Source organism: Ranitomeya variabilis, chromosome 3 (assembly GCF_051348905.1).
Source record: "Ranitomeya variabilis isolate aRanVar5 chromosome 3, aRanVar5.hap1, whole genome shotgun sequence".
NCBI classification, from domain to species: domain Eukaryota; kingdom Metazoa; phylum Chordata; class Amphibia; order Anura; family Dendrobatidae; genus Ranitomeya; species Ranitomeya variabilis.
In genome coordinates this window covers 479958895-479973223 of record NC_135234.1, presented here as the reverse complement: position 1 = coordinate 479973223, position 14329 = coordinate 479958895, and the positions used below count along the sequence as shown (strand labels likewise).

The 14329-nt window shown below is 43.0% G+C and overlaps 1 protein-coding gene across 4 annotated transcripts in view; it reads left to right on the top strand.

Annotated features, from left to right (window-relative positions):
- Positions 1-14329, top strand: part of ARHGAP6 (Rho GTPase activating protein 6) — a 402522-nt gene that overhangs the window by 371506 nt on the left and 16687 nt on the right. For all 4 annotated transcript variants that reach the window (XM_077296704.1, XM_077296707.1, XM_077296706.1 and 1 more), the window contains exon 10: positions 1944-2041. In XM_077296704.1, coding sequence (XP_077152819.1) covers positions 1944-2041 — 98 coding nt within the window. The remainder of the gene's footprint in view (positions 1-1943; positions 2042-14329) is intronic.

Genomic DNA, 14329 nt, shown 5'->3' with positions numbered 1-14329 from the left:
GCATCTCTGCCCCTTTGTCCAGCATCTCTGCCCCTGTGTCCAGCATCTCTGCCCCCTGTGTCCAGCATACTGCCCCGGGCCCCAGCATGTGTGTCCAGCGTTCTGCCCCGGGCCCCAGCGTGTCCAGCGTTCTGCCCTGGGCCCCACCCCCCTGGGATCGCCGCTCTCAAAAAAAAAAAAAAAAAAAGAGTTCTTACCTTGCCATGCGCTCCTGTGGCGGGGAACCACCTCACTTCCTCCACGCAGGTGAAGGACGCACTCGCCGGCGGCTGACAATGACGTCAGACGCCGGCGAAATGCGACTGCGCACTGCGGCCGCTCAAGTCAGCTGCCAGCCTCCGACTGGCTGGCGGCGGCTGTTAACCATTGACGTGCGGGCACGGGCCCGCACGTCAATAGTGGCCCGCAGCGCCGGCAGGGGGGGGGGGCCCGCAGCGCCGGCAGGGGGGGGGGGCCCGCAGCGCCGGCAGGGGGGGGCCGCAGCGCCGGCAGGGTGGGGCCCGGTGAGCAGATTAGACGGGGCCCGATGCAGGCCCCCTCTGCTCACCGGGCCCCATACGCCAGTCATGGCTGTCATGCCCTGATGGCGGCCCTGGATATTGGAGTACAAAGATTCCACATCCATGGTGGTTAGGATGATTCCCTCTGTTAGAGGACCTATTGCTGCTAGTTTATTCAAAAGGTCAGTTGAATCCTTAAAGTAGCTGGGTGTATCCTTGCCCGGAGGTTTAAGTACACCATCTACAATCCAGAAATGTGCTCAGTAAGGGTGCCCATGCATGAAATGATTGGTCTTCCTGGATTTCCAGACTTGTGGCTTTTGGGAAGCTTATAGAATATCCCTATTCTTGGACTCTCTGGTATCAGGTCGTCAGCTTTTATGGATCTCTCGGGCATACAAGAGACCAACTTGTTTAGTTCCTTGTAATAGTCCTGTGTAGGGTCAGACCCCAATTTTTGTAGTAACGTGTGTCCATCAGATGGCTGTGTGCTTCCTTCATGTAATCTGATTTGTTCATCATGACTATTGCATCCTCCTTGTCTTAAGGTTTGATGATGATTTCTTTGTTGGTTTTCAAAGATTACATGGCTTTTCTCTCCTGGGCACTGATGTTGAATGTTTGTGTCTAAGATGGTGGATTTTACCAAATGTCTGAATGAGTCTATGTAGTCAACCAAATGAAGGGTGCGTCCAGGTAGAAGCGTTCAATCTGACCTCATCCAAGATGAGATTCAAGATATATTTTTCCTGTAGTCTTAAAGTAGATATACACTATGGGATATCCTCTGAACGCATACATTAAATGTAGGATCTATATGAGATGTGAACAGTGCCTAACCTGTATTAACACTCCTAACAATGTAATAGCACTTTTCCAGCTTCTGTACTGGCTAAGATATGGTAGTATACTGTGTAATGGTATTCTAGTACTCTTAATATATATCTAGCATGCCGGCAAGAAGCAAATCACAGCTTTTCTTAAAGGATATGGAGACCTAGTTCAGCAGTACCATTGATCATGAATGGAGTGGAGACAAAGCATGTGCAACTCGGCCGCCATTTGGATGAGGGCTGCAAAGCCCAGTTCTTGGGGTTTCAGAGTTCCAATCTTAGCAGTGGTTGGATAAGCAAGCTATATTGTATTCTATAGGTAGGGGAAAACATTTTTTTTAAATAACTCTTAGATTACACAGACATAAACTGTTAGATAACATATAGTTCTTGATACATTTTTCATATCAAAATCTGTCATATTGCAAGCAAGTTCCAATTGCTTTTTATGGGGCATAATGTAGAAATATTGATCCAAGTATAACTAGATATAATTATATATGGCTCTTTAGAATAGTAGTTCTAAAAATTGGAGACTGTCGGAGATTGTCACATTGGGTATTGAATTACGTCCAATCTCATATATTCATTTTATCCTTTTTTAATATAGGTGCCTCCTGATTTACAGAATGAAGTTCTCCTTAGCCTTTTAGAAACTGATCCAGATGTAGTGGATTATCTACTTAGAAGAAAAGCTTCTCAGTCATCGTAAGTAAATATGTTTACAGCTTATTTTAGAAATTTTCTGATGTTTGTTTTCTAGAAAAAAAAATGCATAATCATCTAAACAATATAATTCTGCTAAAAAGAAAGCCATGTGTGTACTTATACTGGGCCCCCAAAGTACAGAAAGAGAATTAAACTTCTATGCGGTTACAGTTAACTTGCTCTGTCACTTTCACTGGGAACTGCCCAATTGTACCATGAATGCTCATTTACAGAGCGCCACGACAGCAGCTATGACAGAAAATCTATATGCAGTACAACCTGGTGGACAACCAGTGTTGCCATACTTTAATTGCTGCATAGCAAGTAGCAGAGCAAAATAATTATTCATTAGAGTTTTTTAAGAAACTCTACTGATTAATTACAATGAGAAATATCAGTTTTCTCTATACATTGTTTGAAACGTTCCCATTTGTTAGTGATATGCCATCATCACAACTAATGGTGTCACAAAACTATGATACAATAAAGTTGCTGGATTCTAGCTGAATACAGGAAAAATGCAAAAAAGTTTTAACAATACCAGCAAATCCTGTAGGTATGATATTGTAATACTTTATGATGATAATTGGTGGGGGTCTGACCTCAGGGACCCATGCCAGTCCTTAGAATAAAGTCTTGAGTAATTAAGTTCCTGCACATGCTCTTTCTAAGGATCAGGATGGCCTGACCAATGTACGGTACTTAAAATGTAGAATTCTATATATGTCACAGGTTCAGTCATTATTCTCTTCTCCCTTCTCACAAGACTGTGGGGTTGTGACATAGCAGCCCAAAGAAGAAACCTCCCTTAATTTCTACACTTCTTTACTGGCAAAAGGAGAGCTTTCCTCCTTGGCTTGGCCCTGCACTCTTAAACTGTATTTAGCCCCCCCAAAAAGTGGTTTAAAAGAATATTTAATTTTCGTACACCACTGTCTTTTTTTTGTATGAGTTGTTATCGAGTTTTCAGTTTGTAGCTTCTACATCCATGTGGAAATAGGATCTGTTAGTACCTTCTGAACATTTTTATCAAATAGTTTCCCCATTTCAAACCTCCATTTCTAGGCATTGTTGATAGCCACTACAAAAAGTGTGTCTTGCTTCTTAGGGTACCGTCACACAGTGGCATTTTTATCGCTACGACGGCACGATTCGTGACGTTCTAGCGATATCCATACGATATCGCTGTGTCTGACACGCAGCAGCGATCAGGGACCCTGCTGAGAATCGTACGTCGTAGCAGATCGTTTGGAACTTTCTTTCGTCGCTGGATCTCCCGCTGTCATCGCTGGATCGTTGTGTGTGACAGCGATCCAGCGATGCGTTCGCTTGTAACCAGGGTAAACATCGGGTTACTAAGCGCAGGGCCGCGCTTAGTAACCCGATGTTTACCGTGGTTACCAGCGTAAAAGTAAAAAAAAACAAACCGTACATACTCACCATCTGATGTCCGTCAGGTCCCTTGCCGTCCGCTTCCCGCTCTGACTGTCTGCCGGCCGGAAAGTGAGAGCAGATCACAGCGGTGACGTCACCGCTGTGCTGTGCTCTCACTGTACGGCCGGATCTCAGTCAGAGCAGGAAGCGGACGGCAAGGGACCTGACGGACATCAGATGGTGAGTATGTACGGTTTGGTTTTTTTTACTTTTACGCTGGTAACCACGGTAAACATCGGGTTACTAAGCGTGGCCCTGCGCTTAGTAACCCGATGTTTACCCTGGTTACCAGCGAACCTCGGCATCGTTGGTCGCTGGAGAGCGGTCTGTGTGACAGCTCCCCAGCGACCACACAACCACTTACCAACGATCACGGCCAGGTCGTATCGCAGGTCGTGATCGTTGGTAAATCGTTATGTGAGACGGTACCCTTAGAGCTCATCACGTTTTTCCACATGCCATGTAGAGGACACAGCTTGTATGTGGAAGAAGTTGGTGTGGTTAGATGAGACCAAACTAGAACCCATGAGAATAAATACAAAATGCTATGTGTGGCAGAAAACTAACACTGCACATCACCCTGAAAACAAGATCCCCGCCTTCAAACTTGTTGGTGGCAGCCTCATGCTGTGTGGATGTTTTTCTTCAGCAGTGACAAGGAAGCTGGTTAGAGTTGATGGGAAGATGGATGGAGCTAAATACAGGGCAATCTTGGATGAAAACCTGTTAGAGGGTGCAAAAGACTTGAGACTAGGATGTAGGTTCACCTTCTAGGAGGACACTGACCCTAAACATACTGCAAGAGCCTCAATGAAATGGTTTAGATCAAAAGCATATTCATGTGTTTGAATGGCCCAGTCTATGTCCAGACTTAATCCCATTTAGAATCTGTGCCAAGACTTGAAAATTACTCTCCACAGACTCTCTCCATCAAATCTCACTGAGCTGGAGCTAGTTTGCAAAGAAGAATGAGCAATAATTTCAGCCTCTCGATGTTTAAAGCTGGTAGAGACATACCCCAAAAGACTCGCAGCAGTAATTGCAGCAAAAAGGTGGTCCTGCAAAGTATTGACTCAGAGGGGCTGGATACAAATGCTGACATGCAGTTTTCAGATTTATATTTTTAAAATATTTATAAAACCACATATCATTTCCTTTACAGTTCACAAATACTTGCTACTTTTTGTTGGTATGTCACATAAAATCCCAATAAAATACATTTAAGTTTGTGATTGTAACTTGAAAAACTGTGGAAAAGTTCACAATGTATGAATAGTTTTACAAGGCACTGTAGTGTCTGACAGAACCCATATAAAAAGTCCCAGAGTCAGTATAGCTCCATATTACAGGTCTCTGCCGCCTATACAACCCTTACGCTCTCCAAATTTGCTGTTGTCCAATTACTTCTTGAATAGCAGAAAAACTATCTGGTTCTACCTAAATGTTGTAAGCATTAAAGCATTTGGGTATGATTTAAAAAATGGCAAATGCCTAAAACCAAACTGTCTATTTTATACGTGGGTACATCAAGGCAGGCGCAGTGGGCCCCTTTAACACAGTGGGCCCGTCCCTCTCCACAGGACCCAGCCTGACCCCTTTATCCTTCACATATATCACCCCACCAGGGCCTAACCGGCCCCCTCCTTCATATATATCAACACTGCCCAATTCATGCTTTCACTTGCAGCCTGAAAAGGTGGGAACACTGTCTGAGAGAGAAACTTATAGTCACCATGAGCCCAGGGCGACGCTTTGCTACTACCTGAGTTGAGGCGTGAGGGTGTCCTCCCTGCTACTTCCTCGTTGGAATCTCATGGTGCGGGCCCCACCCCCCTCTACTGCCGCACGTCCATAAGGAGGGAAGTGATGGGCAGTAGCAGGATGGGTCACTTTCAAGAGCAGGACCGGACCCCGTGGAAATTGATGCCTGGCGCGTGGCGACTGACAAGTGGCTTGGACTATGTCCTAGACGGCGATTTGGCCCCCTTTTGTCCAGTTGAGCCTGCATCCGTGGGGTACATGAAAGGGAGTACTTACCTAGGACCTCTAGACAGGATATGTTCCCCCACTTATTGTAATAATATACTATACAACACATAGCAATGCAGCAGTACTTAGCTAAAATATCTGTTAAATAAGTATATCTATAAACCTGTCATCCCTGTCTCAACAACCAGCAATCCTGATCCTCTCTGCACTGACCTTAGGATTGAAAAGAAAACCATGACTTTATAAAGCACATACAATAACAGCATGATATCATAGGCTGAAGAGGACAGAGTAAATAGCAGATGTAGCTCTAAAAAGGGCGGATTCAGATGAACGTCTAGGCACAACGCCAGAATACTGGGGTCAAGAACTGAGTTCTGAGTAAAGAAATGTAGAAACTTTGGAATGGCATGTATTTACACCAATGCTGTAAATGAAAGGACACAATTAATTGTAAGAAGTCTGTTGAGATTTTACATTTTTATTAAATAAAGCAAATATGTTATGCTTCTTGGGTGAAAAATATTAGGATGAGCCTCTCAGGAAAACTTACTAAAGCTAGCTTCAGAGAGCAGTTCCAACATAACTTTTTTCATCTTGTATGCCGATGTATGCTAATTTCTGAAAATCCTCTTGCTTTTTCTAATCATTCAGTATTATAGGAATCATAAAACACTACATTGTACAATATTTAGCTATATAAGGGTTCTAAATCAATGTGGCATACATGAATTGTCTTTCAAGATGACCAGATAAACCACACATAACTATTCACTCTTCTTCTGTAATATGAGTGGAATATGCTAGCACAAAGACACCAGTGAGCAGGTACACAGAACGTTTTGGGGCGTTGGCCTGTTATTTGGAGAAATAGTGTTTCTTCATTAGAAGAGAGCTACGGTAATTTGCATGCTTTTTCAAGGAAGCACTGCACTAAGACTCCATACACCAGATGAATTACTTGCACGGAATACCATTATACCAGAGAGTTACTTAGAAACAATATTTTTGTACAATATCTTGTTAGGACAGACCCATCACTGCATTCATTAACCACCATTTCAGGTACAGTTTTGTATGTCACACGGATCTATCAGAGTGTCATACCTTGATGAGATATCCATCGATAATATCAAAGGAGGTGTGTGTGTGACTGCCGTAGTGCTCACTCCCCTGTAACCACTTGTTTTGCCTTCAGGAGTTCAAACCTTCAGTGTTAGGATATGTTTCGATGGTCAGTAAATGCTGAGTAAAGTAAATCCCATCTCCACTATGCCTTCGGCATACCTGCGGAGACAGACACACAGCGCGTCTTTCAAGACCACAGCATGTCAATTTATCTTGCGGAGATGCTCAGCCTTAGGGTATGTGCACACGTTCAGGTTTTTTCTCATTTTTTTTCGCGATAAAAACGCTATAAAAACTCATTAAAAAGCATACATTATGCATCCTATCATTTAGAATGCATTCTGCATGTTTTGTGCACATTATTATTATTATTTATTGTTATAGCGCCATTTATTCCATGGCACTTTACATGTGAGGAGGGGTATACATAATAAAAACAAGTACAATAATCTTAAACAATTCAAGTCATAACTGGTATAGGAGGAGGGAGGACCCTGCCCGCGAAGGCTCACAATCTACAAGGGATGGGTGAGGATACAGTAGGTGAGGATAGAGCTGGTCGTGCAGTGGTTTGGTCGATCGGTGGTTACTGCAGGTTGTAGGCTTGTCGGAAGAGGTGGGTCTTCAGGCTCTTTTTGAAGGTTTCGATGGCAGGCAAGAGTCTGATGTGTTGTGGTAGAGGGTTCCAGAGTAGAGGTGATACGCGAGAGAAATCTTGTATACGATTGTGGGAAGAGGAGATAAGAGGGGAGTAGAGAAGGAGATCTTGTGAGGATCGGAGGTTGCGTGTAGGTAAGTACCGGGAGACGAGGTCACAGATGTTTGGAGGAGACATTATTATTCATTATTGCCCCATAACTGTGCCATATAGTGCTCTGCACCGTTCATTATTGCCCCATAGCTATGCCATATAGTGCTCTGCGCCGTTCATTATTGCCCCATAGATGTACCATAGAAAGCTGTGCCATTGCTGCTGCTGTTGCTGCAATAAAAAAAAAATGACATACTCACCTCTCTTGCTTGCAGCTCCTCAGCATCCCGTCCCGGCATCTCTCTGCACTGACTGATCAGGCAGAGGGCGGCGCGCACACTATATGCGTCATCGCGCCCTCTGACCTGCACAGTCAGTGCGGAGAAACGCTGGGAAGATGGAGCGGCGCCCGGCGTGTGGAACGCAGACAGGTGAATATGTAATACTTACCTGCTCCCGGCGTCCCGCTCCTTCCCCCGGACAGCTGGTCTTCGGTGCCGCAGCCTCTTCCTCTATCAGCGGTCACCGTTATCGCTCATTAGAGAAATGAATAGCGGGTCCACCCCTATGGGAGTGGAGTCCATATTCATTTCTCTAATGAGCGGTCCCACGTGACCGCTGAACAGGGGAAGAGCTGCGGCACCCGGAGACCGTGGGACTGCAGGGACAGCGCCAGGAGCCCCGGAAGCAGGTAAGTATGCCTCAGCGCCCTCTCCCCCTCACCCGCCGACCCTGCCGCCGTCCGTGACTCGAGTATAAGCCGAGAGGGGCACTTTCAGCCCAAAAATTTGGGCTGAAAATCTCGGCTTATACTCGAGTATATACGGTAGCTAGTTTTGCAGAATTTTGTAAATTCTGTTCACAGCAAATTTGAGTCAACAAGAGTTGAAATTTCTCTAAAGCCTTGATTGCCCTGAAAATATGTGTGTGACACTTGGAGATCTCCTAGGACTGTATTGTATTTGTTTCAAGCTCTCTAATGCAAACACAGTGTTAATAAGGTCTAATTGACTTCAAAATATATGGTTATAGTAAACGGATGGCCACCATTCAGAGCTGTGCTGTCACACTGTCTGTACAGCTTGTTAAGCACTTTGCAGCTTTCACGTCCTTTCACTATCCGGATTCACCACAAAATGGCTGCTGCATTCCCTGCCTTTGTGTTTGTAGAGGCTGTTATAGTCCCTTTTGATTGGCTGCGTTATATCGTGTGATGTAATAGCAGTAAGGTATCTTGGGGAAGCCCATCCAACCACACCTGACGTTATGTGATCCTTCCCTGGCTGATGCATTCTTCCGCACTGTGTAAAATGGAATTGACCATTTTAGGTAATTTGCAAGAAGGAAATCACATTTTATACAAATTTTGACATCTACAAATCAGTTCACTTCTCGCACCTCTATCTTGAACCCAGTGGTGTACAGAACATGTGACACTGATGGGCCGGGTATAAATACACATCACCGGGCCCAGTATAGCCACGCCTCCTGAGGATGCGAGTGACGTGAAATGCGGGTTGGGGTATGGGTGCAGTGCGGATTTGGACATTGCTTTCATTTAACTGATATATCTATAAGAAACATATAGTACTGCTTACTTCAATGTCTTGTACATACATGTGGCATAATATCTGATGTGGTTTACGAAAGTCCATTGCTATGCTGTATAAAGTATTTGAATGCTATTTTTTGCAAGGAAGTATATACAGAATTTATGGGATAAATGGAGTAAGAGAACGATAATTCCATTTGGAAATATAATACTGGGATAATTTTGAAATTTATAAGAATTGGGTAGGATCACTCCAATCCCACATATTAATCCCAAACCATATGTCACAATATATTCAGTGTAATGACATTTTGATAATTGTGTTTAGAGGTAGGCGTTTATAAATACTATATTGAGGGGTAACGTTGTCCAAGCCCCATCATCACTTTTTCCACCAGTGACCAAATTTTGGATCCTCACTATTTCTTTTTAATGTATTGAAATAAAAGTTTGTAATTTTTATTGAACTTTTCTGGACTCTTTTTTTTCTTATTAGTACCCCCAGCAAGTACCGTTATTTTTCGGACTACAAGACGCACTTTTTCCCCCCAAAAAAAGGGGGGAAAATAGGGGGTGCGTCTAATAGTCACAATGCATGCTTACCGGCAGTGGTGTGGTGGCGGCGGCAAAGGTGCGGCGGCAGAGGTGCAGGTGACGCAGCGGCCCGGAATGCAATGTGAGCAGCAGAGCCGGGTTGATCACCGGTTTATCGGTGGCGGTGGCTATCTTCCCGAGGCCGCGTGTGCGCATATGGAGTGCTCTGCTTCACGGGGCTTCAGGAAAATGGCCGCGGGAGGCCGCGCGTGCGCAGATGGAGATTGCGGCGGCCATTTTCCTGAAGCCGAGTTTACAGATTTAGATCTCGGCTTCAGGAAAATAGCCGCCGCGATCTCCATCTGCGCACGTGCGGCCTCCCACAGCCATTTTCCTGAAGCCCCGTGAAGCAGAGCACTCCATCTGCGCACGTGCGGCCTCGGGAAGATGGCCACCGCCACCGATATTAAACCCGGCTCTGCTGCTCACATTGAATTCCGGGCAGCTGCGTCACCTCACCAGTGGAAGGGACCCTGCGCACGCCATACCGCACCTCTGCTGTCGCCACACCACTGCTGCAACCCCCCCATGGACACCAGGCCGTGGCGTCGCCCACCTAAGCAGGAAGGGACCCTGCTCAGGTGCACGCCACACCGCATCACCCCACCTCTGCCGACACTATGCCTCCTGTGACCCTGCTCTGCCACCGCCAGCCCTCAGGTAAGATACTGTAAATTCGGACAATAAGACGGACCCCCATCTTATAAAAAATCTTTTTTTCTGCAATATGGGGTGCGCCTTATGGTCCGGTGCGTCTTATAGTCTGAAAAATACGGTAGCACTCAGGAACTACATTTTGTCACCAAAATATATTAGAAAATTAAGGCATTAAAGTATTACAAAACATTAGCATATTTTCTATTTAAAGCTATGGCAGGAAAGAATGTCAAATGTGAGTAAGAGATCCTTTTTAAGGTATCCTAATGCAGCAGGACTGTGGATAATTTCAGTTTCTCCTTCCTTCCTGTCATCCATCTGTCCAACAAAGTTCATTGATATGTCATTAATTTCCCCTACATTGAAATATTTGACTGTCGTAGGTGTAAGTTTTTGCCTTCCTATCTTTTGTAACTGAACAGACTGTTTGCTCAGGGTTAAAATCTATGGACTGGTCAGCCGAAAGACTGCTTCGTGACAAACCACATAGCAGAACAGTAGCCTTTCTGAATGCAGCACATACAATAATGCGGGAGCCACATCCAACCAATAGTTACCATGTAACGTAGCAACAGGTAGACTTGATGTAATTTCATAAAGTGAGTCACAACTCCCACACACCTTAAATGTCACAAAGACTAAAGAACCTACTTTGTGGATTATAATAAACCCTAAGCGACAATAACACTGTACAGAATGTATCACTCCATGTGGTAGAAAATAATAGTCTTCATCCTGGCATTATGTTTGCACCTTTTCTTTTAAATCACAGCTAAACTGCCATGCAGAACTTTGGAAAAAGTAAGGTGGGTGGTATAAGGGTTAAATCTGCTATGTAAGCTTATACTGTTCTACATATTGTCAAAAGTTGTGAGGTTCAGTTATGAAATAAGCCATGATCTTCACCTCCTGAATTCAAATCTGACAATTAACATTTTTTGAAGGCTCTTGTTTCTATGATATCAAAGAGTTTTCCTCTTACTGCTACATACAATTACGGTAATGCATAAAAGTTTCGCTACTTTGAAACATTATTATTTTTGCAGGTATAAAGATGCAGAATATTTTGTTTTTCCAAATGGTATTTATTTAGAGGATACTTGGCAAAAATTCAAATAACTAAAACATGCCTAAACAATATTGCGAATTGTCTTAAAAGAAAATTAAAATTCATAAAACATCTTCAGGGAGGGGACATGCCCCCCTCTCGCATTGAATATACGGGGAAGAGGGAAAAATGAATATTGGGGTTTTGCATTCATCCAATATTTATGGGATATAGATTTTTGGCATTATAGCGGAGGGACGAACAGAATACATTCAGCCACCTCACTGTGAGGCCACTAGAACCTCTCCAACTCAATAATGGTCCTATACATCAGAGGTGTCAAACTGCATTCCTCGAGGGCCGCCAACAGGTCATGTTTTCAGGATTTCCTTAGCATTCCACAAGGTGCTGGAATCATTCTGTGCAGGTGATTAAATTATCACCTGTGCAATACAAGGAAATCCTGAAAACATGACCTGTTGGCGGCCCTCGAGGAATGCAGTTTGACACCTCTGCTATACATGATGCAAGCCAGGCCATGTTTGATTTTTTTTTGTTAGGCTATGTGTCTACGTTGCAGAAATGCTGCGGATATGTCCACAGCATATCTGCAACTCCCTGCCGCGGGTAAAACACATGCGGAATTCGCATGCGTTTTCCCACAAAACACAAGCATTTTGCAAGCGTTTTCAGCTTGCAGAATGCTTGCGCTTTACAAGCGATTTGAAGCATCGCTTGGAAAAGTGATTGACAGGTTAAAAGTAAATCATGATATTTAAGGTGTTGTCCCTTTCCAGAATGTGGCCCTTAGGTTGCTAGCTGATGTTTTATGTGTGGCACATGCTGATGGCATGGTGGCATTTAAATGAATATCTGCCATTCTAGTGTACCTGAACTAAAGCCACTCTTATGCAGCAGCTCTCCATTCCGGCTCATCAAGGTTCCCTCTGACATCCATATGCCCATATGCCAGGGTTCTAACAGTCCAGAAATACTTCACACTTTTTTTTTTACCGAATACAGAAAAAAAAATAAAAAATTGGTGTGTCCATATTTTATTTTAATCTGGAGAAACTTGTACAGATTTGTATGACTATAATTATCTTTCATTTACAGTTCACAGTGAATGCTGCTAATGGTTCTATTATTTAAAAGCTTACTGATTTATTATGGTTTTGCAATGTGTCTTTAAAAAATTGTTGGATAAGTTGTCCAATAAAAACAATGAAAAATGAAGTTGGAAATTCTGCCATATACATAAGGACAGCAGTTTCTGCCCATACCAGTATTCCTCATAATGCCAGCCATGATACAAGTCAGTGGCCAAAGTTTGTACCTTCTCTAGAGCGATGCTTCTAGGCAGAAGGGGAGATAGAGAGAAAAAAGGGGCATATTCTGGCTTTATAATTTTAGAACGGAAAAAGCCTGTTTACTGTTTGGCATTTACCCAGTGACAGGTGAAAATATATTTATTTATACACATACATATATACATATCGGGGACAGAAGGTCTGTGCAAAAATCTATTAGTTGCAATCCAATGTAGGAGGCAAGTTTTTATATTTTACGTTTATTTTCTTTGCAGTAGCAAGGAGCCCCCTTTACCTGCAGGACCCCTCTGTAACTGACCAGGTTGTTCGCCCCTGATCTATCTCTACATGATCCATGGCTTTATCTATCGCTATTCACACTGCACATTGAAAGATTATTTTTGTACCACATTAAAGCATTTTTGTTAGGTCTAGTCAGTCATAACAATCCTTGTGTTATCCCTCTGCGGTGAAGACCTGCAACCCTCATCCTCCAACGTTTTATCAGCTGCCTTTAGCTTTACTGCATTCCTCCTTATTTTCTGCAAGCAATTAAGCTTGATGGCAGGATCTGATTGGCTCTCCCCTTCTCCCCATTTCCACTGCGTGCCTATATAGTTGTGTAACACACCTCCACGAAGCACAGTTTCTTTCAGATTCTTAATTGGAAAAATACTTGCCATTGCCATGCTTCCCTTCCTGTTGACCTGAAAATAATGTACTTTAGCAGTTTCTTGATTTTTATTTTTTTGCTTATTTCACAAGAATATAATTTTCTTTATAGGAGTTTCCAAATGTTTGTTATTATTTCACTGCAAACCTCATAAATAATCAGAAAACATCTCATTCCTTACGTGAAATATACTATTTTTGCTTACAAAAGTCTGCTGTATATACTGTATGTCAACTTGGGTCTAATGAGTGCCACAAGGAGACAGTTTCAAATGTTATCTGCTGCTTTGAAATGCATGAACTTACTTAGTATTTTTTTTATTGTATTGTAAAATGTGGTATGCGGTATTCTGCATATCTGTATGGTTTGTTCCATTGTTCAATTCTTTATTAGGTAAATTCAGAATAATATGTAGTACTTTCCTGCCCCCTAGTGGCAGTTTATAGGAATAATGTTATATGCTTTGCTAAATCACAGGGATACAACCTCACTGCTTATTTATATATTAAAAGGGTCCAGAGAGCTCCCTACCCTACATAACATTACATTCCCTACAAGTCTATTACATGGGGCAATGATCATAGGATCAGATCAAGATTTCCAATCATCATAGTCACTGAGCAAATGATCAGCTTGCTTTACTATAATTGTATGTTCATTAAGTGCAGATCATCTACAGTGGATACAGAAAGTATTCAGGCCCCTTTACATTTTTCACTGTTTCATTGCAGCCATTTAGTAAATCCAAAAAAGTTCATTTTTTCGCATTATGTACACTCTGCACCTCATCTTGACTGAAAATAAAGAGAAATGTAGAAATTTTTACAAATATAATAAAAAAGAAAAACTGAAATATCACCTGATCATAAGTATTCAGACCCTTTGCGCAGACACTCATATTTAAGTCACATGCTGTCCATTTCCTTGTGATCCTCCTTGAGATGGTTCTACTCTTTCATTGGAGTCCAGCTATGTTTAATTAAACTGGTAGGACTTGATTTGGAAAGGCACACACCTGTCTATATAAGACCTCACAGCTCACAGTGCTTGTCAGACCAAATGAGAATCATGAGATCAAAGGAACTGGCCAAGGAGCTCAGAGACAGAGTTTTGGCAAGGCACAGATCTGGCCAAGGTTACAAAATAATTTCT